This window comes from Micromys minutus, assembly GCF_963924665.1.
Source record: "Micromys minutus genome assembly, chromosome: 5".
Classification (NCBI taxonomy): Eukaryota; Metazoa; Chordata; class Mammalia; order Rodentia; family Muridae; genus Micromys; species Micromys minutus.
Genome location: NC_137974.1, coordinates 78373086 through 78397095, shown reverse-complemented (window position 1 = coordinate 78397095; position 24010 = coordinate 78373086). Strand labels below are relative to the sequence as shown.

Below are 24010 nucleotides of genomic sequence, written 5' to 3'. Positions count from 1 at the left end.
TCATGGAGCTGGGATCCCTGGGAAGATATCTCTAATGTGATTCCTGGGTACCTGGACCAGTGCTGGCTCATGGTCTTTTAAAGGCTTTAGTTTTGAGCCCTCCATGGTAAAAATGGAAGAGTTGATATTGCTGGTGTTCACTGAACCGATGAGGTTGACTATTTTAATGGGAGGATTCAGCCGAAGTTTTGGTTTGATCCAGGTCATGGCCAAATAGCTCTATGGAGAAAAGAGATACCAGAGTAGCCTAAAGTAGCAACTTAAATGTGCTGAGAGCTAATGCAAGAGTGGCCACCTTTGTCCCTTCCTTCCCCATGGGTTAGCACTCACCGGAGCTGAGTAGAAGAAGTTGAACAGTATAATCCCTATAACCAGTATCACCACTAAGCATATGATTTTGGAGCGGTAGCGCTTGCAGACAGCATAGCACAAGGCCTTGATAGGTGACTGGTACCACAGTAAGAAGGAGTCATTCCGCCTGCCCGTGACAGTAGATGTCGGGAACAGAGGGCAAGAGCAATCTTCAGGGCAAGTGATCCAGAGCAATGGGCTTCCCTTTCCTCACAGATCAGGGAGCCACTTACACTCAACCTTAAGTCTTATTTTCTGATGTCAACTTAACCATGTGGGAGGAAGTGGCTGTCCCTTTCCACATGGAGGCCCACCAGCCACCACCCTATACCAAGGAGGAGAAAACTGAGTTTGCGCTTCCACCCTCCAGGGCCCTTACTCAGGAGGATGAAGTGTAGGGAACTGGTTGGGTGCAGACTGGCCTCGCCCGGCTGGCCTGACTAGAGCTTCCCTCTCTGTCAGCATCTCAAGGGTCATCTTGACTTTACCCTAGGAACACCAAAGGACGGAGCAGGGGCTGTTGTGTTAAACACTAGGATAAGGTCATTTCAGGACCACTTTCCTACCTCCACAAGGGAGAAGAGGTTTGGCTACAGCCCCCAGAACTTTGCTAGAGAGGTCCTATTCACCAAACATATTCCCCAGCCCCTACCGACAAACGCCACTTGTCACCATCGTGGACCTGACAAGGCCACCATCCAGTTACATTGGTCTTCTTAAAGAGAGAGATATGCTTCTGTGGGGTGAAGGGCCGTTTGGAGTCAGTCTCCATCATCTTGAGGGAGCATTGCCTGATGTTACGAGCCGGAAGGGGCATGTCCGATAAATCCAGCTCCAAGACCCCTGAGCCAGAAAAAGGCTGTTGTCAGCAAAAGGGGTTACTTACCTCATGTCACAAACCCTGGATCAGGATCTCACCTAAGAAGTCATCTGGGGTAAAGAAGTCATTGTCCCATATTTGGATGATGAGCCGGGCTGGAAACTTCACTGATGTGGGATCCAGGCTCCATATGTAGTCCTGGAGGACAGCAGAAGGCTACGTTAGTGGCCTGCCTCTTGGACATTTCCCTCAGATACCCACTTGTCCACTAATGGCAGGCTGTCAAGGAAGAGGACATGTCCTAACATCCTATAACAGCTTGTAGGTCTCTGAAAGGAGGGAAATCTCTTGGAGCCTAGGACTCTTCCTTTCCCCTTCCTACCCCTTTACCTTCTGGCTTTGGACGCATACACGCTCGGTTTTCAGATAGTCCATGGTAAAGATGAACCTCCAGTTGAAGATGGCCTCACCAGTCAGACAATGGTAGTGGACATCTGTCTTCTGAGCATCTGTCTCTAGCCCAAAGAGCCACCTAGGGACAGAATCTTTTCACCGGGGGTTCCTATGTGTGGCCCCCAGCCCTCAGATGCAGGTGGTGGCAGAGGTGTTCCCCTTGGGAGCTCCAGCAGGGTAACAGAACCAGGGGACTAGGAGGCCCTCTGGAGCCCTCTTCCTCTGCCTGCCTTACCCTTTCACGTAGATATCGCTTATTTTGTCTCTACTGAAGGTCTCTTCGACCAGGTCCACTTCAGCCGTGCGCCAGATGATACAACGCAGTTGGTACCTGTATCCACTGTGCTCTGAGGCTGGGGTGAGGACCAGCCCCACAGCCACAGACAGCCTTCATAAGGGAGGAGCTGCCCATGGAGCCTGGACTTGGGCAGTAAAGCTCCTTCTAAATTCGATTGAGAATTCCTACTACATGGGGTTGTGGGCAGAGGCACCCTGCACTAGGGGGCAGAGCTGGAGCTCCATGCTCAGGAACTGAGCTTTAGCATACTCACCGTTTAGGCTTCCTGGGGCTGATGTTGACTTGTGGCCCAGGAGGCCCCAGCGTCTTGGGGAAGATATCCACCCACATTTGTATTTTTCCCTAGAGTCAGAATGGATTTGCTGGTTGGGGATTGCTGGTCTCTTTGGACTTGAATGGTATAAGGATGTGACACATGGGTTGGTCCACCACCCGGGGGCAGGGCGCTTTTGGCTGGGAAGGCAAGTGAGTAGGGGTGAAGGATCTGGCTCCATGAGTGGGTGCTGAGCTCTCACTTGTGGCTGGGTAGGATGAGGAGGTCAAGCTAGACAGACAGCCTGTTGGTAGGATCCATGCTGGGGCTGGGCCTCATGTACTCATGTGGGCATGGAAGCCCCAAGTAAGAGGAAACTAGATAGGAAGGCCCTTTGTGTTGTGTGGCTACCACCTAAGGATATTAAGCCAGCCACAAAGTAGAGAGTTGACAGAGACAGAGATTATGAGAATTAGCGGTGTAAATGGTAAGAGGAGGAAGGGAAAGGTGGCACCTCAGGCCTTGGGAAACAGGTAAATATCTTTTGCCCATCAAACCACCTGACCTACTTTAATTTTTCAAAGTTGACCCATTTGAGGATGGTTATTCTAAATTTTTCTCAGCCAAAGACTTCATGAATATGAAAGAGTTATAGAAGATGAACCCGTCTAAATGGTGGGACAGTGAGGGATGATTAAGGTGCTCTTGGTGGTGGTGGGGTCTGTGTTTCCAGGTTCCTTGCCATAGAGAAGACGGCCAGCCTGCAGTTAAGCAGCTGGAACCGTGGCTTGTGTATCTGTGCCCTGTGATACCACCTCCCTACACCCAGGAAAGCAAATAGCTTTTTTAGTGTTGGTTTTCTAGGACAGCTGAGAGCTTCCTGCAACTGTCGTGAGGCCTCCATTTCTTACAGCCCTTCCAGTGTGAAGTTCTGACTACCATGCAAAACATGCCTGGCTCCTGTTTGTGCACCTATGTGAGATGTTGGCCTACCCTTGCCTCTCATTGTGGACTGCATCCTGGGTGGATAGACATCCATATCTCCTGGTCCAGTCTAGTCCATGGGAGGCAGGAACAGCCTCTCCAGTCACCTACCTGGTCAATACCTGGCTGGCTGTTACTGTGCAGTGTGCGAGTCTCTACATGCTCAGGAACCAGTCCCTGGGTGTTGAGGATGTACAGTGCCAGGCGCTCCTTCTTAGGCCCCAAATTCTTATAGGTAGGGGGTGTGGGCTCTGGATTGGAGACAGGACCATGAGGTCATTAGCATTCCCATCTGAGCATCTTTCCCCCTGGGATGTTTGGCTACAGTCGCCTTCTATGAGAAAAGGCAAATTGGAAAGATGTCTTTGTTCTCTACCCAAGGGCAAACTCTCTTGCCCGCCCACCTCTCCCTCTGCCCAAGTCCTTGGTTCCCTGAGGCTACGCCTGTGCTGTCTGGAAGTGTGCTGGGCTCACCAAAACTCTGCAACTTGAACTTTTTCCCGTTGTAGTAAATTGAATCTCCTTCAAGGTCAAATACAGGTGGAGGCAGCCCTTTCTGTTTGGCATATTGGTACAGGAGGTAGCTCGGGGTCATCTGATCCCTCCACTTAAAGGGCCCTGACCTGTGAGAATATGCAAGAGGAACAGGTGGGAAGGAACAGGTCCTTCCCACCTGCATTGAGCTGCAGGTGAGGGTGCTGGAAACCTGGGTAGAGAGGCAGGTCTAGCCCAGTTCCCAGTTACTTCTCAGGAAGCTGTGGGCTCCCACCTCCCCTAACCCAGCTTGCTTGCTTGAATGGGTCCATACTCACTTGCAGTAGGATTTAGAGAGCCCACAGCGGGCCCCAAAGCCAGACAGAAGTCGGTTCTCAAGGTCAATAACTGTAGTTCCAATTTCATCATCAGAAGTAAATAGGTCAAAGTCATATAGCTGGATCTCCAGGTCCTTCTCCAGCGGGATGTTACAGGTGAGTTCATACATTCTAAGGAAAAGGCATTGCAGTATGGCTGTGGGCAAGTACTCTGCCTCACCGGCTAGCATCTCAGCCTAAGTGTCCCTGCTCCACCTCTTCCCTCATTCACAGTGAATGTGGGCCGTGGAGCACAGGATGTCTACCCAGCATCTTGTTTTCCTGAACATGGCTGAAAGTACTCTAAAAGTAAGATGGCCTAGAAAGTAGCCGTGGGTGACTGGGGGCAGCTCACGTGCCAAAGATGGGATCCAGAGTGTTGGGGTAATATGAGTCCCGGCTGCCAAGTTTTGTCTGTCCCAGTTTCAGGATCACATATGGGTCACACTGGGAAGGAAGGAAGAGGGGAGTCAGTCAAGGTTGGTTAGGGAGGGTGGGGGCATGGGAGCAGGGAGGGTATGGGCTGGGTGCCCATGGGGGTGGCTGTGTGGGTGTAAATAGTCTGGGGCCACTGGTGACAGATGGGACTTTTTTTTTTTTTTTACCAGGCCATTGTAGTCCTGTGGCTGCAGGTTGATGGCTCGTATTAGGTACACCCGGACCAAACACGTCTGAGGGAAGTCCACCTCAGGCCAAGCCGAGAACTGACGTGGGGGTTTAGGGTCATCTGGGTCCTCAGGAAAGGGGTAGATGCGGAAGAGGCCCTGGGGGTGAGAAGGCATTGGCAGTGCTAACCTAACTTTGTAAAGTGTCCCCAAACTGGGGGAGAGGGTGGTTGGGCTAAGGGTGAGCAGCTGGAGTCTTCAGGCAGGGACCATTGGGCTTAAAGGGGCGTTGGTCAAAGTACTCCAAGCTACTTGCTATTTCTAGACTATGCTGATATCAACTCTAAACACTCATCTCTTCAGGTCTGAACATGTCTGAAGCTTGTGTCTCTGGGGGAACCAGCATGAGCCAGAGCTGGGAGTCTGAAGATCTTGCCCTCCTCAGTCCCTGCCTGCATAGAATGACCTGAATCTGGATTGCTCCTACTTCTGGAGCTGTTTCTCAGGCTCTGGCTCATCTTTCTCAGGGACGTGCAGAGCTGGGGCTTTTATTAGAGACTTTGGGGACAGATGGGCTACAGAGAGACAGGTAGCCAAACTGGCGTAGACACACCTTGAATTCCCCTACCACAGGACTGTCCACCTTGGGCTTCTCTTGGTAAAGTTTGAAGGTCTGGCAAAAGTCCTGCAGGCCCTGGAAGGCCAGAACAGCCTCCAGCTCACAGTCATATACCTGTAGGGGTGTACGCAGGACCCGGGCTGCTGAGGAGCCATTTAGGGAATCGGATGAAGAGACTACCAGCACCCAAGCCTTTCGCTAAGAGTTTGCCCTGTCAGTAGTCCTACTGTCTGCTTCACATGGAGCGGTTTTTGGAAGGGTTTTTGGTATTCTTAGGGGGCAATGTAGAAAGTACCCCTCCTTTGGCTACAGAGAGACAGGCAGCCACACTGGTGTAGACACACCTTGAATTCCCCTACCATAGGCCTATCTACCTTGGGGTTCTCCTGGTAAAGTTCAAAGGTCTGAGAGAGTGCTTGTCTAAAAGGATCCCTGCTCTAAGCTGAATGTAGTGATGCATGGCTGTAGGTCTAACACTGGAGGCAGAGGCAGGTCCGGAGTTCAAGTCCATCTACACTTACCAAGCAAGTTGGAGACCTGCTTGCACTACACAGGATCTCAATTCAGCAAAGGCAAAACCAAACTGTTCTGCCATTTGGTGGTTCTCTGACAAACTGAGGTCGAGTCTCTAGCCCCTCCCAATGGAGGCTCTGCTCTACCCTTTTCTCAGGACCCTTCAAACCTGTAGGGTGTGGTAGCTTTTGTATTTGTAGTTCAGGGACTTGTCTGCATCACCCGTGGCCCAGAATAGCTTGCTCCACCAGTCCACATCCTGATCATAGTCATCCTGACCGAGAAGAGGCCTTTGCTGGCTCCCAGGCAGGGCTAGAGCCCACCCCACCTCCCTAAACTGATTGGGGTTGTCCCTTGTTCCCTGGTCTGAGTCTGCTTTACCTCATCTTGACTGGAATTGAACCAGAACTTCTTGTAGACAAAGTCTAGGAACTGAAAAGTGGAGAAGGTTAGAGAGGAAGAATGGGAAGAGCAGGCTGAGCAGGCTCATCCTGGCTCTCCTGCCTCTGCGGCCTTTACATAGGCCTTTCAGTCCAGACAGGACGGGAGGGGTGAAGGAGAGGAACCATGCTTCCTAGGACAGGACTCAAGAGTGCTCAGAAACGCAGAACCTCACACTCTATCTGAACCTGTGGAGGCAGAATCTTTCTCCCCTTTTCTCTTCTTCGTTTTTTTTTTTCTCTTCTTTCTTTTTCAAGAGTTTCACCATGTACGTAGGCAGTGATCCTCCTGCCTCAGCTTCTCCAGTGCTAGGATTACAGTCCTAACTACTATGGCCACCCAGTAAGATTAACCTTACCTCCCTCCTGTATCTTGTGCTAGATATGGAGCTTGGGGTCTGGACCTTGGGGACTCAAGGTGTATCTCTGGACCTTGTTCTTTTGAGACACTATCTTGCTTATGTAGCTCAGACTGTCTCAGACCTGCAATCTTCCGGTCCCATCTTTCCGAGTACTGGGATTGCAAGCATGTAGCACTTTGCCTGGCAGCATCTGAAGGCATTTAGGGATTTCTCTGTATTAAAATGTGCTGCTCTTGCCTAATAATCATGACACATTAGGGGTAGAGAAACTTGGGACAAAATATTAATGACTGATAACTCTATCAGGATCTTTCCAGGGCCAGGGGCTCAGGTAAGGAGTTCTTAGTCCACACAGTGTTTGTGTGTGTTCGTCTCCTTGGTGCTGTGATCAAATACCTGACAGGAAGGGGTTGTTCTGGCTCACAGGCATGATGGTGAGGAAGAGACAGGGGCCGGTGGCTGAGACAGCTAGTCTCGTTGCATATGAATTTGGGGACCAGTGATGGAAGCCATTGCTCAGTTCTCTCCTTTTGATTTCATGTAGGACCCCAACCCAGGGGATGCTGCCATCCTACCTCCACTACTGTCATCTAGATTACCCTCACAGACATGCCCAGAGGCTTGTCTCCTGGGTGATTTTAGATCCTGTCAAGTTGACAGTCACTGTTAACCATCATAATCTTTAATCCTCTGTAAAATTGGTGGTATATGTTAGCAATCCTGGCGCTGGGGAGGCAAAGACAGAAGAATCCTTTGGGCTGACTGGCTAGCCTAGCTTAATTAGCAATTTCTAGGCCAGTGAGAAACCCTGTCTCAAAAAGCAAGGTGGAGTTATGTCTGGCTTATGCACACACACACACACACACACACACACACACACATGCACACACACACATACACACACACCTCACGTGTACCACACACAGAGATGTACACAATAATAAAATCAGAGGTGAGCTGGATTAATACCAGCAATCCTAGCACCTGGGAAGAGGCAAGAAGACCAAGAGTTCAAAGTTATCCTCTACCACCTAGCAAGTTCAAGACCAGCCATAAATACATGCAATCCCGTGTCAGAACTGCCTCCTAGTACCACCCCCACTCATGATTCTCACATGTAGACTTGACTGAGAACCAAGCCCTTAGTCTTCTCCTGTATAGTTAAGCCTCCTCATAGGAACAGTTTAATAGACACCTCTCTACAGGGACAAAGTTCATATAAAAGGTAAGGGAGAAGGTAGCTTGGGACCCTTACTCACAGTATCAGGCTTCTTCATAGACAGAGCTGTGGAGAGAACATGGGCATGAGCCTCAGGAAGAGAGAAGACAAGGCACGGACCCCACAAAGGAGCCAGGGTCCCACCCTACTCCTATTGAGGGCTTCCTGGAGAGAGAAGAGACAAAGCTAGGAGAAAGACTTATACCTGGCAGTTTTACAGTTGGGTAGTTCAGAGACCAAGGGTCACAGAAATAGGGCTGGAGGAAGTCAATGTTGGCTTGACCAACCACAATCTGCTGGCCGTATTCCTGGTTGTCCAGCACTTTCACCACCAGGGGCTGTGCATGGGTCTCCTCCATAGGCATGAACTACAAGCCCAAAGAGGGGAATGTGAGGCCCCTCAAGGGGTGAAGACTGTCCAACCCCTGCCCAGGGCCTCTTACCACTGTGAAGAAGAAGGTGGACGTAGGGAAGTTGGGATTCTCTTGGAAGTTGCTGATGGGTTCTGTCCTCAGGGACTCTCCCCCACATTCCAGCAGGAGCTGGGGGTAACGCACCTCTATCATGTTCCGAAGGCCCCAGGCCATAATCTGTTAAAACCAGGACAAAGGGCAGACAGTAGCACCTCTTAGAGCAGGGGGTCAAACTGGCCTGGAAGTGACATGCAGCAGGAAGCATGGCAAGTTAGGAATGAGGCAATGCCAGAGTGAGCATCTGAGGCTCCCCCAGGTCATTCTGTCCTGTGAGGGAACAGGCTGGTTCTCTCCACAAAGAAGGTGTCATCTAAGCACCAGCTGAATCTGCCACTCACCCCTCCCCCACTGGCCTTCAAGTTGGTAAGTGGTAAACCTGCTCACTGCTGGCTCGCTGGCTCCATACAGTTCTCGGACTTTAAGGTCCTGAGGCTGGCTTCCTCTAGGGCCCAGAGAAGCAGATGGTGCCCAGATTTTTCAGAGTCCCTATGCCATTTAGCTTATCGCTGACTTGTGTCCCAGACAGACAGCTCCATGACCAACCAGTGACCTGGCACCCTGTAATTTCTCTCTCAGCTGACAAAGGAATTTCTACACTCTTCACAAGACCCTTCTCGGGGGCTGAATGGGGACCAACCACATTGGTTGGTCTTAAGGAGTCACTAGTTCTTGGACTACTTGACTGTTATTTGACAAATCAGAACAGGGCACAGGAGAACCAATGTGGGGAACCTCCATTTGGCCTCAAGCAGGGATGGGTTTAAATCATGGTTTGTCACTTAGTCTCTGGTCACTCTGTCTGCAATATGTCATCCCTGAGCCTCGATTTCTTCCCCCAGGAAGTCAGTCTCTGATACACAGGGGTCAGTACAAGATGGTCCCAGGTCTCCTGCCCGCTGCCTGACTCGCCATATTGTCTAAGCTTTTGCCCTCGGATATCTTCAGGGAATGTGTTCTTAGGCTTCAAACTTCGGGCTAAGTTGTCAGAAAAGTCTCAGCAAGAGCTCTAGGCTACCCTGGGAAAGGCTTCTCCCTGCTCACCTCTCCCCATCTGCACACACCTCAATGGCCATCATTTTCACACTAGGCCGAATGTTCTTGGGCAGCATGTAAATCCCATCCTTACAGGGGACATTTAGGATTGGCGGATGTGACTCTTTCAGTTTCTGGAGGGCAGAAGAGAGAAATCAGAGCACGATGCCCTGGGGTCTGGTGCTGCTGCTCCTATGCCCTCTTAACATGTCCCAGAACCCATGAGTTGGACTTGGAGGGGACTTAAAGGAGAGGTTGGCCAGGTTGACAGCACCGGATCCATCCTGAACCTCAGACCTTTTAAGAGGGGAAGGGGAGGGCCCTGGTGTTTGTGGGAACCTGCAGGTGGAGGTGGGGCAGAGGGGCATGAGTCCTGCTCCTTCCATCTGTACCTGTGTCTCTAGGATCAGGTCACAGGATGCCAAGATCTCACCCTCTTCCTCTCCCAACTCTCTTATAAGGGGGTGCCACCTCAGTGGGGTAAAGACCCAGTCTTGGAAGCCCAGCCAGACGACTGGGGGCCACATGCTCCGTCCCCACAAGATCTTGTTTCCCTAGAAGAGAAGGGAGCTCATGGGATGTAGAAGACCAACCGGGCTACCAGAATGGGCTTCTGAGGAGGAAGGGGGGTGTAGTAACACGTATACATGGCCTCTGAACACCAGCCTCACTAAATACTCCACCACCTTGTTCTAAAATACACCTCAATCCCGAAGCAAGGCTGAGCGGTACGTCTTCCTCCCTTAAGCGCAGCCTGCTGTACCTGAGCGTCATGTTGCCACAATTCTAGCACCACAAGTGGCGGGTTCTCTCTGGTATCTTTAGGGTCTTCAAACAGCAGAAGGTGCTGGAAGATAAGCGTCTGGGACCACGTCGGAGCCGGGGAGCTTCTCAGAGTCTGGGTGCACAAGCTGTGGTTCAGGAAGATCACTTGGATGAAAGGCTCTAGATCATGGAGGGAGGGCAGGATGTCACAGCTCCAAACTGCCAAAGGAGGTTCTCCTTTCCTCTGTAGAGGCAGCCATTAGACCTAGGAGACTCAGGACAGGCAGCCCCTGAGGCTGCTAGCCCTTGTAGGGTACAGCCCTTCTAGAATGCAGGAGCTGCAGATCCTGGGCATGCCCCACAGGCCAGGGTACCTCTGCTTCCGACCATGGGAATGCCATGCCCACTGTGGTTACAGCCTGGCTTTCACAGAGATGGAGGTGGTCTAGGGATAAGCTTTCTCCTTACTGATTGTCCACAGCAGCAGTACTGTCCTTTGAGGTGAGGTGATGCTCAAAGGACACAAATCTTGGCAAGCATCCTAGATCCCTGCTAGCCGTTGCTTATCTTCTATGAACAATGCCATTAACAGGACACAGGAGGAGTAATCCGCTTGCCTCCTAAATGGTTCTATGGTTCCTTCCTTTTCCTTTCCCTCATCTACAAAGCCTCAAGTGATGTGGTTCCCCAGCATGTCTGTCTGTCTGTCTCATTTCTTTTTATTGTGTGTGCATTTGTGTTTTGCCTGCATATCTGTCTGTGGGAAGGTATTGGATCCCTTAGAACTGGAGTTACAGACAGTTGTGAGTGGCCATTTCAGAGCTGAGAATTAAGCCTCTGGAAGAGCAACCAATGCTCTTAACCACAGAACTCTCTCCAGCTCAGCATCTCGCTCTCAGCATCGCATGCTTCACCCTTCCTCCAGTCTGTCATCCAAGCCCCTCCTTCTCCTAGGCCTACTAAGCAGTCCCAGCAAAGTGGCTGAGCTCCTCAACTCCCCCCACCCCCGACTTTCACAGCATTGAGGTCATGTAGTCTTTGCTTGGGGGGGGTCCCCTCTGCTCCCAACAACAGTCATAAGCTCTGTTCTAGTGTCATATCAATTTGATGCAAGCTAGAGTGACAGCAGAGGAGAGAGCCTCCACGAAAGACTGCCTCCATAGGACCAGGCTGTAGACAAGCTTGTTTGGCACTTTCTTAATTAGTGATTGATGGGAGGAAGGTCAGACCTATTGTGGATATGGCCATTCCCTGGCCAGTGATCCTGGGTTCTTGCCCAGGAGGTAAGAACCTCTATATCAGGCTTCTGCCTCCAGATTCCTGACCTGTTTGAGTTCCTGCCCTTACTGCTTTCAATAGTGAGCTGTTATATGGAAGTGCACAAAAGGAATTAACCCTTTCCTTTCCAAGTGTTTTATCACAGCAGTAGCAACCCTAACTAAGCCAAGCTTCTCAGGAGAGGAGGAGGGTCTCCATCTTTGTCCCATACGCATCACAGTCTTATATGGGTATGTCTCCAGGCCTAGGGGAATAGCAGACAGGACTGAAGGACAAAGGGGCTTTCCTACCCTGAAAGGTCAGGATCTGGTTGTACATCAGATTCCGGGCCTGGTAGATATGGCAGAAGAGCTGGTAGTAGTGAGGCTCTGGGTAAAAAGAAGTCATATTCATTACCTGTCCCCAGACCCCTTATGTGCTCCTCTGTACTTCCTGTCCTCAGGCCCTCCCAGCCAGGCTTACTGTTGAGGATGAAGTAGATGAAAGGCGTGGTGGGGATCCGAGGATCCTCTGATGCGTGCCTCCACTCCTTCCAGTGTTGCCATGACCACATCCTCTCCATCTCCCTCTTAGGCTGGTTTTTCTGCTCCACTGCCTGGTACCCAGAAAGGCCCCTGTAAGTTCTCAGGCCTCCCTGACTCGTCTCCGGACCCTAACCCACAAGTCCTGTACAGATGCCACCTGCCAAACTTGAAGAGTTGGGACCTAGTCAGCGAGGGTCAGGGGTGTGTGTTCCTGATCCTCTGGGATGTGAAGTAATAAATGTCACCCAAACTGGGGAAGCCTTACCAAAGATCCCTCCAGGAGGAAGATGGAAGCTACACCCCTGTCCTTGTTCGGCGCTAGCCGTCGGTGCCAGCAGCGGCGACGGAACCGGCTTGTGGGCTGAGGGTCCAGGTGGAACCTGGAGCCGAATGTGCCATATTCCCAGCCCTCCTTTCCCTCCTCAGAGAGGTCTTCCTGAAGGGAAGGAAGAATGTAGGGTTTCAGAATCATGTTTCTGTCCTGCTTTGCAAGTCACCCCTGCCTGTGTCACAACAAGGACCCTTGCTCCACATGTCTCACCATCTGCAGGAAGGAGAGGGTCTCCTGCTCCGGGCTCAGCTCCTGGCCCAGCTCTCTATGATTTCGAAAGCGCAGGCGCACCCATCGTCGCCGGCGGCATGAGTGGTAAGTCTTTTCCACAGAGTTCCAGATCTGGGGCAGGCCGGAGGGTGGGATCCCCACTCCATACTCCCAGCCTGCAGGGGCAGCGTCATGCCCTCTGGGCCCACTTGAACCTGCAGACTTGGGGGGCTTTGACATGCCTGAGAAAGGGGCCCTAGAAAGACGGGTCCTGGGGACAGAGGAGTCCTCATGTCCAGAAAGATGTGCACAAATTGTGTAATAAAGACTACCTGGGACCAGCTGCAGCAATTGCTTGTATCTGAGACCCAGGCCTCAAAATTTCCAAGCCATTGCTCCTTCCCCAGGTAAACTGGGGCTCTACAACTAAATCCATGTTCGCAGGCAGGTTTGCTTTGGTCGGGCCTTTGGGAGGTGCCTGCTGCATCTCAAAACTAGGGTCTGTATCTGTGGGATAGATAGAGGCTCTATTCCCTAGGGGCTGGGAGCCCTAGAAATTCAGACACATCCTGCCCGAGAGCTTGGCTAATCAGAGGCTTCCAGAACAACCAGACTTGCTTGACTTGGCCAGAGACTGACCTTCACTGTCTACTGCATGGTTGAGTTCCACAATCCAGTTCTTTTTAAAGTGCCAGCCCTGGGGACACTTCACATTCTCCAAGGCTTCCACGGGCTGTCCATTCTGTAGGGGTGTTGAGAATGAAGGAGGGCCATGTAAGGTAGATGAAACTTGCCTTCATTCTTTTTCACATACACGCCTCTCTAGCCACTCTAGGCCTCTCTAGCCACTCCAGGCCTCTCTAGCCACTCCAGGCCAGAACATCTTGCTCCTTCTTCGGCCACTCTGGCTCTTTTATGAGAGGTGAATGGCTCTCTCCTTGTTGCATTGGGGGTCGGTAGGTTCTACTCAGTGACCTGCAGCCTCCATTAAAATGAAACAAAATTCAAAGGCTGGCTCCTATATTGTGGAACCATCTTTCCTGTGCTTAAGTAAGAGTGATCGAGAAGACAGAATATTTCTGTCCTGATAAAGTGTACCGTGTGTGCATGTGGGAGTTGGGCATGGGTGCACACATGCGCTCATGCATGTGGAGACTGGGTGCCATTCTCGTTGCTCAGAAGTCCATCTACCTTAGTTTTGAGATAGTGTCTTCTATTGGGACCTGGGCCTTGGGCCTGTTAAGTTAGGTCGTCTGACCAGCAAGCACTAGGGGCCTACCTATGTCTGCCTGTCTACTGCTAGGATTGTAAGTACATACCATCATGCCTGGCTTTTTATGTGGGTTCTGTGGATATAACTCAGGTTCAAACTCTAACTCCTGGGTTCCAGTGACCCTTCTGCCCCATCTCCCAAAAACAGTTGCACTACAGGCAGGCACCAGAGTGCCCAGTTATTTCTTTCTTTTTTTTTAAAAAAAAAAAAAGATTTTTTATTTATTTTATGTGAATACACTGTCACCATCTTCAGACACACTAGAAGAGGGCATCAGATTCCATTATAGATGGTTGTGAGCCACCATGTGGTTGCTGGGAATTGAACTCAGCACCTCTGGAAGAGCAGTCAGTGCTCTTAACCACTGAGTCATCTCTCCAGTCCAGTGCCTAGTTCTTTCTGACATCCTACTAGGGTATCTGCAGCTTGACATCCTTGAGTACAACCCCTTCATTGGTGCTAGAAGAGGGCACCTCAGAGCTAAAATGCTTATCTGGGGTCCCACCACTTATACAGGACAGAGCTCAAACACAGCTCTTGCTGCTGAGCCACCCCAATTTCTCACTCTTTTCATCTGGTCCTTGCCTTTCCCCATGTACGCTATGGTAAGATGGAGCCACTTACCACATCCGTGTTGGGGATAGCTGCAGGCACCCAGGCACCTGTGGCATTACGACACTGGTTCTCGTACACCTCTTCCAGCACCTGGCTCTTGTTGATGTCTATGTCCAGGAGGAGTCTGGGTAGTAGTGATACCCAAGTTTCCAGAGCTGTCTGAACACCCAGGATCATCTCTGCTAGCTGAGCATCCCTATGTGACATCCCACCTCCTTTGAGCAAGGCAGAGCCTGGCACACAGACAGGGTGTTGGGCAAGGCTGTTGGCCTTATGTATTCCCACTCACAGGGACTAGAACAGTGGCTTGGGGCCCTTACAGGTGAACATGGTCAGAGCTTACACTGTCCTCACCTCCTCTGAGGCTCTACTACCCAGTCGTTCTGCCAATGCCATCCGGGGGGAGCCTTGAAGTCTGTCTTGGGGAGAGCCTTGTGTCCCATGACATCTGAGAAGTTGGGGCAGTAGGATAGCCCTTGCTGTCCCCAGTCATCTTTGACCTTGGCCTGATTCTCATACTGGGGGGAGAGGAGTCACAGTCAGTGCCCATACCTGCTTCATCAACCTCCCAGCATTGGGGGTGTTGACGCTCTTGATCCCCAACCTTTAGATATGGAGTAGCCAGGCAAGACGGGGTCATAACTTTACTGAATCCAGGAGACTGAGTCAACACTACCTAATGCTGCTCAACTATCAGGGAAGTGGTGAGATGCCCGGTTAAAGTCCACATCTTCAATGTGACCTGCCTACTTCCTAGTCACTACAGACATGAGACATCCAGTCCTGCTGTACAGTCACCCCTCTGTGCTACCCCATGTCTTTTCTTCCCACGACTCTATCCATCTACCTCTACCTCTGCCTTACACAGAACTGCTTAGACACAGTTGTCACTTGGCAACCTCAGGGAAATTGGTTCCAGAATGTCCCTGGGTAACACAACCTACGCTCTAGTCCCTTACATTTTAAAATGGCCTAGTATTTGAGTATAACATACATTCAAAATCATCTGTACGTGGCATAAGACCTAATTTAATGTCAGTGCTTTGTCAGCAACTGCTCTAGTGTATTGTTAAGATCACAGTGACAAGGATGTATTCATGTTTGGTATATGTGGTGGTTTTAATATGCTTGGCCCAGGGAGTGGCACTATTTGGAGGTGTGGCCTTGTTGGAGAAAGTAGGTCCCTGTGGGTGTGAGTTTTGAGACCCGAATCCTAGATGCCTGGAAGCCACTCTTCTCCAAGAGGTCTTCAAATGAAGAGGTAGAACTCTCAGCTACTCTAGCCCCATGTCTGCCTGGATGCTGCCATGCTCCCACCTTGACGATAATGGACAGAAACTCTGAACTTGTAATCCAGCCCCAATTAAATGTTGTCCTTGTAAGAATTGCCTTGGTCATGGTGTCTGTTCACAGCTATAAAATCCTAAGACAGTATAGATGTTGCCATCACAGACTTAAATGATTTTTAAGCCAGGGTTAGTTCAGTAATGTAATAGTGTTGACCTAGGGGGCTGACTGTGTTACGATGTATTATCAACAATGTTTTTAAGTGCATTATTTTTTCTTTTGTGAAGTAGCTCTGGTTGTCCTGGTACTTCTTATGTAGCCCAGGCCAGTCATGAACTCCTGCTTAAGTCATCCAAGGGCTGAGATTTCATGCAGATGCCAACCAACCACGAAACCAAACCAAAACCAAGCAAACAAAACCAAAACAAAACAACACCCCCCCCCCAAACCCAAACCCTTATAAGTCTGTAACTTAAAAGGCCTGTGTTGTGGAATCCTGTCTTCCAGACATGACACAGCTACTGTTGTCCTGAAATCTGGCCAACTATGACTACCTATGGGAGACTAGCAAGATGTGGTCCCCCTGTTCCTTTTTTGGGGTACATGAGCAGCTTACAAGGCTCATGGCCATCTCTCCCCCCCAGTGTGTGTGTGTGTGTGTGTGTGTGTGTGTGTGTGTGTGGTGTGTAAATGTGTGGGGGATTAACACTTGTTGAGAGTAAGCCTTCTTTGGTAGTGTGGCTGCCCATATACTGCTCATGCTTCTAAAAGTAACTCCAATTAAATTAATTTGTCCACTGAACTGGACCTGGACAGAACAGGTTCTTTGATCTGTCATGGGTCACCTGTCTGAGGTGGAAAGACATTTGTTCACATCTCCCCAGAAGAGCTCACACAGTAGCCTGACACTCAGACCCTCCAGTCTCTTGGCAGAGCTGCTTCCCCGGGCTAGCCTTCCTCCAAAGAGTAAAGGCCACCCCTCGTTACTGCAGAACAGTCTGCCCCGCTGTTCTCTCTGCATCTCTGATGTGCTGTGGGCAGAAGCCTCGTTTCCAGCTCCTGTCCCACTTCAGGGGCTCTCCCCACCTCCCATGACCTCCAGTCTGGTCCAGAGATCTGGGTAAGGGTCTGCAGGGGTCCCAAGTTGCCTGTTGGTGACAAATGAGACTCCTTACAATTTGGACTCTTGGTCTGTTCACATGTCTTGAGAAAGCTAGGCAAAATCTCTCAATAAACATCCACCAGGGACAGTGTGGCCAGGCACCAGAGGGCCCCGCAGACTCTCATTTCTCAGAACGTGAGCAGGGACACCAGGCTAGCACCATCCACAATTGTCATCACTGCCACCTTGCAGAACTCATTGTCACTTTGGGCCCAATATGTTGTATCTCTACCCTTCCTTCCTGAATGGCGCGCCCCACTATTAGACCTGCTCTTCCCTTCCTTGGCTCTGACTTGGCTTCTTCTACCCCACCCTGCAGTTGCCCTAGATGTCTGTCCACTCACCGTCTCTGCATACACCACCATGGTGCCCTGCTGGAGCAGCTTCAGATTCTTGCTGTGTTTGACATTGCCAAGCCACATGCAGACCCGGAGGTAGGCTGGGAGCGTGTCCTGTCTTTCACCTTCTGGGTACTGAACCAGAGGCAGATCAATCCCATGGGGGGTGGGTGCCACTCCCCGGAGAGACAGGGGCATGGGGGAGGGAGAGGGTGAGGCAAAGGCTCCGAGTTGCCTTGCTGGAACGGGCCACACCCACCCCTTCTCACCAAGTCCTGGGAGCAGGGGCCCTCACATCAAATTCTGTGTGGGAGTCAGAGAGTCTGCAATATTATAAAGCTCGTGGCTGATCGCCAGTACTCAAGGGTGACTGAGTTCTGCCCTGGTGTTCACAGAGGGAGACATCAGGCAGAGAGGGGTGCAGAAGGTGGGTGAAGCAGCCCAAGGAAGGTGACTGTGGTAGCTTTGGTGACACCAAGTGCCATTTACTGCCTACTGCTTCATCACTATGCTCCAGTCCTCACACCCCAGTGAGGGTGTCACCAAGCCCCATGGGCCTGGAGGAACACACTGAGGCCAGGATTCAGTCAGGCACTGGACAAAGACAGGGGCTTCACATGACTGTAGAAAGGGCAGAGAGCAGGCATATTGGGGATCTGGGAGGCCCAGAGTGGCTCGTCTGTTGACAGGGTTGATACACGTGTCTAGGGCAGGCCAGGCAGGCTTGATTTTCCCAGAGAGGCAATAGGAGTCATGAAGAGACTATGAGGACCCTTCTCTCCAAGAGAGAAGAGGGGTTCAGTCAGACCTGTTACAGCTTGTTTCTGGTCTGAGGAGTACCAAATCTTACATTCATAGAATGTTCTGGAAGTCACACAGTTGTGGTGTAGAGGAGAGATGACAAGGTATTAGACCAAGTGGTAAACATGGAAGTGATGAAGGGAGTTAGGAATTTGAGGAGCATTTACCATGGAAATGGGCTTGGGAGCAGCTCACATGCTAAGAGGTGCAGCCCCCACCCTACCTTTGGAAGCTATATGAGCTCGGTTCTACTTAATGCAGGACCAGGGGCCATGCCCTCAGGGGCTTGGGGTAGGGTCCCCACATGGCTTTCTCGGAATCCCAGGGGTTCTCTTTGGGGTACTTGGGAACCACATCTTCCCTGGAAGACACCCTTTCTTCCCCACCTGTAAAAGGAGGTTCTGAATCTTCCCACAGAACTTGCCAGAGCTCAGGGGTCCTTCTGGGGAGAACAGGACAGTGTGGGCAGGTACCCGAGCATAGGCCACTCGCCGCTGCTTGGACGTCAACCAGATCAGTACATCCGGGAGGCTCTCCTGGGGCTGCCAAGGTGGGAGAGCATCAGGATCTGTGTGGCCAGTTCTGGTCTCACTGTCCAGCCAGCACAGCCAGTGCCCACCTCAGGGATCACAGCGTTGAGACGGCGCAGCCACTCCTCTGCCGTGCCCACCATGTTCACTGGCTCGGCTTCCTCGGCCCTTTGCGCTAGCTGTTGCAGGAGAGCGCGGCGAAGCTGCCATTTATTCTTGTCCAAGTTGTTAGCTCTGGGCTGGTCCGTCATACAAGGCAGAGGGCGCCTGAGGCGGAAGGTATGTGTTCTATGGTCCTACTTCAGGCCAGTGTTCCCTTTCTAGCCTGGGGCTTCTACCCGATCCATGGCTGGCTTCTCCTTAGGGAGCTAGCTTTTTGTAGGCCTGACTTAGGTTCTCACGCTGCCCTCTTCCTGCCTTGAAGCCCTGTTGTATGCCATGTTGGTTCCCAAAGACTTCTTGTGGGTAGATGTTTTCTAGGGAAGAGGCTAACCTAACCATTGGTGTGGTGGGGCGTTGGGCATGGAGAGGCTTCCCAGTGAACTTGAAACAGCACACTGAATAAGATGAGCTATGGTAAGAGGCGTGGCAGGCGTGGCGGGGGAGGCGTGGCGTGAGAGGCGTGGCGTGATAACGGTGTGGGCTGTTCTAAGCAATGGAGATCTTCCCATGTGCTATGGACATGAATCATGGGCATGGAGCCACAAAGTCTGTACTGGACTCAGGGTCGCTCCACATAGGCAGGAAAAGCAGCTGTGTGTGGATTCAAGCTGGGGGAGATCTGAGAAATGTTTCTGTGGGCTAAGGGTTCATTGGGTGCTATGCAGAGCCTCTGGTTTCAAGTTTGAGCCTCACCCAGCTCAGCCTGAGCCAGCCCCACCCAGGGTACTGGGTTCCTACCTGCAGTCCTCCAGCAGTTCCTTCAGCAGTTTCTCCCACTGTTGGAGCAGAGCTGGGTCCCTAGGATTCCGTATGGATTTCAGCATGTCCAGGTTGGTTTTCTGCCCATTGAAAGAAAGGGAGAGAACAGGCCTTAGCCTGGAGCTCCCTGGGATAGGCTGAAGGATTGACGGGCCAGTAGCCGGTAATGTCCATTCCAAACTGCCCTGTGTCCTAGCAAAGCTAGGATACCCTTCCTTTATCCAGCAGACAAAATGGGTGGTAGGGAATGGAGTCATGCCGAGAGAACATGAGAAAGTCATGACCAGAGAGAGGTGCTACATATGCAGATCTTCTGAGACCAATACTCTCTGACAAGACCCTAAGGCTCTTTGTGATGTGGCCCTTCCTAGCCTCTCCAATTTCTGTGGTACTTCTATGGCCCTAGTTCCTCTCGTGGCTTTAAAACCTGGTGTATCTCCATGACTTCATACATTTTAGCTGTGTGCTTCCATTCCCAAAACTGCCTTATGAGTTTTTCCAAAATTCCACTGCTCTGCCACCTTCTAGCTGCTCTTTCCCCTCTCTCCATCCCCATCTCTCTGATCCCCATCACCCTAAATTTCTCAGCTCCTGTATTTCCATGGCAACCCTAGTTGCACTGCATAGTAACTGCATCTCTGATTTCTGCAGTCATTGAGGACAAATCTGTTGATTTATCATCATGTCTTCAGGGCCTGATGCTGTATCTGGCACACTTCTGAATGATGCGGGGGTCCCAATATCATGCTGTATACAAGTGCTGGGTGTGACTGGATTCCTGGTACTGTGATGTACACTCTCTAGCCTCCCAGCCGCCCCAGCTCCCTCCTGTACACTTACCAGGCGATCCCGTGTGATGTGGAGGAGGTTGAGGCAGTTCATTCGGAAGCTGACATCTTCCCAGTTGGAGGTCACAGCCACCACGGGCTTCGTGTTGTACCAGGGCACATAATGGTAGATAGTCCCTGAGACACAGAGCACAGGATGGAGGCAGGTGGGACATACGAGGAACCAAACTAGAAGGTCCTAATCACTGTCTCCTCCTAAAGGGTGGCTCCTGGGCTTCCTTGGTTCTCAAGGATCCGCTGACCATGTCAAAGTGGGTTCTCAAGCCCAAGGCAAGAGTGAGCACTTGAACATAGCTGGTTCCTACTGTGTATATCCTGTGTTCAGTGTGTCATGTGGCTTTGGTTTACAGGTAGGAAATCAGGTTGGTGCTGATGTGGGTGCTGGGAACTGGAAGATCAGTAAGAGCCATCTTCTCTACAGTCATCTTTTTCTGCATTTCCCTGCTGCATTGGCCTCAAAAAAAAAAAAAACCAAAAATCACAAGTGCTCAAAATGCTTAAGCAGAAGAAGACCTGGTGGACCAATACCTAAACCTTGAAAAGTTGAGCTTCTCTGATAACTTCAGGACATGGGAATATGAGAGAAAGCTAGGTCCTACCCAGTTTGGGCAGTTTTTAACAGGACACCCTATGTCCTGTGAATCGAAAAGGTACGTTGAGGTCCTAACCCTGCTGCCTCAATATACCATTTAATGTCGACATAGGACCACTGATGATGTAATTAGTTGACATGAGGTCATTCATTGTGGAGGAGGATGAGTCCTTAGGCCAATATGACTGGGAAGCAGACAGAAGACCCAGGATTATCGGGAGAAATCAAGGGAAGGTAAAGGAGAATGGAATAACTCATCTGCCAGATGACGAACACCAAGAACGGCCCTTAGCACTCCCAGAGAACCAACCATGACTCCCTCACCTCCAACTTCCACCTCATTATCTTTTGGTTATCATTGTTTTGTGTTTGAGAGGGGCTTTCTCTGGGTAGCCCTGGCTATCCTGGAACTCACTCTGTAGACCAGGCTGGCCTCAAATACAGAGAACTGTTGTCTGCCTCTGCCTGCCGAGTGCAAGTGGGTTTAAAGGTGTGTGCCACCACAGATAACCTCCTGTTGTCTTATTCTAAACTTTTAAGAACAACCTTCTCTTTCAGTAACTTCTGTTTGCCAGGTTTTTGTATGTGAGTGCAAGCTGTCACTGTGTGTGGAGGTGAAGGTTGGAGGAATGCTGTCAGGGGTCAGCTCTCTCTCCTCCCACTCTGTAGGTTCTGGGATTAGATCTCAGATCATCAGACAGTAACCACTTCTGCCCACCAAGCTATCTCTCCACTCCAGAGGCACCATTTTAGGCCACCCAGTGTCTTTTCAGACCTAGAATGAAATGTGGATACCCCAAAACCTCTGCTCTCAGGGTCAGGGTGAATAAAAGATGGCCTATCGCCCACAAGGGGACAGTGAGGACGCCGTCCATCTCCACTGTGGCTTTATATGTGGTGGGGACATATAACTCAGCATCCTGAGACATGCTACTACTGAAGTCTGAAGGATGCCAGACAAGCAGGTTGGAACTGGCTCCTTGGCTGTGGCCAGGTCCCTGGAATAAGAAACAGGCAGATTTCCCTGGAGAATGAAATTTGAGCCACCCCTTAAAGAATTCCCACAACACAAAGAGAAAATTAGCAGTTTAAAAACGACATACACATTCCCTAATCCAGCAATTCCAGTTCTGCCGTAAATACCTTACAGGGAGGTGAATGCAGCCTTCCTAAGAGATGTGCAGAGAAGGCTTGTCTAGCAGCTGCAATTGGAATGGGCAGAGGTTGGAAAAGGCTAACGTGCCCTCCACAATAGAAGGGATAAACAAATTAGGGTAACCAGCCATCCCTTAGGACTGTTGAGAAACTGGTTTGAGGAGACCCTGTGCTACCAAAACCTACAAACAAGTCCCTTATATAAAACACGCAGCATTTGCCTAAGATCTACCCCTTCAGTTCCCTATACTCACATAATCTGCAGTGTTATTACCTCATGCAAGGCGGGTTCTATGCAAATATCTCTTACTCTGCTACATGACAGAGGACAGTGACAAGAAAAACAACCTACACGTGTTCAGCATAGATGCAGATTTGTGCATGAGTGCGTGTGCACAAATGCATGTGTGTGTGAGTGTGCCTGTGCATGTCTGTGTGCAAGTGTGGTCTGTGTAGAGTAAGTATGAGTCTTATGCTTGTGCACAGCACAGGGAGTTTAGAGGAGAGTGTCAAATGTCTTTTCCTTTCTGCCTGTTCTTTTGACTCTCCTAGACCTGGAGCTTGTCTTAATTATTTTGATCGTGTTTGTCTGTGTATCACATCGGTGTCTGATTCCCATAGGGGCTAGAAGCGGGCATCCAGCCCCCTGAAATTGAAGTTACAGATGGTTGTGAGCCACCATGTGGGTGCTGGAAACCTACGCAACTCAAGGGTTTCTGACAGACAGAGCATTTAATGCTCTTAACTACTGAGCCATCTCTCCTGGAAGAGCAAAATGTATTCGGCTAGGTGGCAACCAACAGGGCCCATCCAGTCTTCACTCCAATCTCAGGTTATAGGCTTCTTTTTTTAAAGATTTATTTATTTTGTGTATATGAGTACACTGTAGCTGTCTTCAGACACACCAGAAGAGGGCTTCAGATCCCATTACAGATGGTTGTGAGCCACCATGTGGTCGCTGGGTATTGAACTCAGGACCTCTGGAAGAGCAGTCAGTGCTTTTAACCACTGAGCCATCTCTCTATCTCAGGTTATCAACTTCATATAGGGGACTATACAATGAATTCCAATCATCAGGCTTGTGTAGCAAGCCCTCCCAAATGCTGAAGCATCTCTCCGGCTCTTGTTTTTGTTTTGGTATTTTTCAATTTCTTTGTCTCGGGTAATACTTCTTATGTATGCATTAATTTATTATATATGGTATATATATATTTTAATACTTGTATATACATTGCTGATTCTATCTATCTATCTATCTATCTATCTATCTATCTATCTATCTATCTATTTATCTACAGGATCTCTCTATGTAGCTCTAGCTGTCCCAGAACTCTATGTAGACCAGGCTGGCCTCAAGCAATTCACCTGAACTGTCTGTTTCCAGAGTGCTGGGACCAAAGGCCTGCATTACCACACCTGGTTTATTTTTAGTGTTTTTGATGCCTGGTTAGTTAAATCTGGTTGTCCACATACTTACACATGGCTGACTATATTTACACAATGGAATACTAAGTACTCGGAAGTGAAAGTAAGAAAGCTTCAGCTGTATCCGGGAATATGTTGATCTGCCACATTTCACAGACTGATGAAGACAGAGCTTTTCAAAAAGAATGTGTATAATACATGTTTTTTAATATAGCAGGGTGAGACTGAGGTTAGGAGTACAGTGGTCCCCGGTGGGTGTGGGTAAGAGGCACAGGCCACTGGGGTGTCCAGATTCCACTTTGCCATCTGAGTGCTATTGCTTAGCATGTTTGCCCCAGGATTAAGTCATTGAGCTCCGTGCTTTGTTTTGTGTGGTTTTCCATGAGTATATTATTCTTGCATCAAATCTTTACTTAAAAATATTGAGAAATAGTACTGTGCTCCTGAGCAGAACAGTGGAGAAAGCCACCTGCCACCTTTCTATCCCAGGGACTGAGGTTGATGTTGAACTTGTGCTGACTACAAATACTTATTGTTAAAAATATACCTTGTCGTTTGTATCGTGTGCACAGAGAAAAAAAGTGAGGAAAAAAAGGACAAAGCCAGCTTGTGCAGCGTACTGTAAACAAGCTGCTGAGAACAGAATGGGGGAAGGCGGGCAACGGACGGGCCTTTCTGAAAG

General features: G+C 50.1%; 1 protein-coding gene across 1 annotated transcript in view; it reads right to left on the bottom strand.

Moving 5' to 3' along the window:
- The window catches only part of FER1L5 (fer-1 like family member 5), a gene marked incomplete at both ends in the record, with an annotated part of 49271 nt that continues 25261 nt past the window's right edge, over positions 1-24010 (bottom strand). The window contains 34 exons of the mRNA XM_080917478.1: positions 1-219; positions 331-478; positions 731-840; positions 1004-1194; positions 1270-1369; positions 1562-1703; positions 1860-1955; positions 2176-2264; positions 3271-3410; positions 3634-3782; positions 3972-4142; positions 4366-4457; positions 4616-4774; positions 5229-5348; positions 5917-6021; positions 6129-6179; positions 7809-7834; positions 7974-8136; positions 8212-8358; positions 9303-9407; positions 9666-9827; positions 10037-10218; positions 11607-11684; positions 11779-11911; positions 12106-12276; positions 12382-12557; positions 13021-13123; positions 14279-14393; positions 14624-14787; positions 17063-17191; positions 18244-18399; positions 18477-18654; positions 19288-19388; positions 20149-20273. Coding sequence (XP_080773604.1) covers positions 1-219; positions 331-478; positions 731-840; positions 1004-1194; positions 1270-1369; positions 1562-1703; positions 1860-1955; positions 2176-2264; positions 3271-3410; positions 3634-3782; positions 3972-4142; positions 4366-4457; positions 4616-4774; positions 5229-5348; positions 5917-6021; positions 6129-6179; positions 7809-7834; positions 7974-8136; positions 8212-8358; positions 9303-9407; positions 9666-9827; positions 10037-10218; positions 11607-11684; positions 11779-11911; positions 12106-12276; positions 12382-12557; positions 13021-13123; positions 14279-14393; positions 14624-14787; positions 17063-17191; positions 18244-18399; positions 18477-18654; positions 19288-19388; positions 20149-20273 — 4496 coding nt within the window. The remainder of the gene's footprint in view (positions 220-330; positions 479-730; positions 841-1003; positions 1195-1269; positions 1370-1561; positions 1704-1859; positions 1956-2175; positions 2265-3270; positions 3411-3633; positions 3783-3971; positions 4143-4365; positions 4458-4615; positions 4775-5228; positions 5349-5916; positions 6022-6128; positions 6180-7808; positions 7835-7973; positions 8137-8211; positions 8359-9302; positions 9408-9665; positions 9828-10036; positions 10219-11606; positions 11685-11778; positions 11912-12105; positions 12277-12381; positions 12558-13020; positions 13124-14278; positions 14394-14623; positions 14788-17062; positions 17192-18243; positions 18400-18476; positions 18655-19287; positions 19389-20148; positions 20274-24010) is intronic.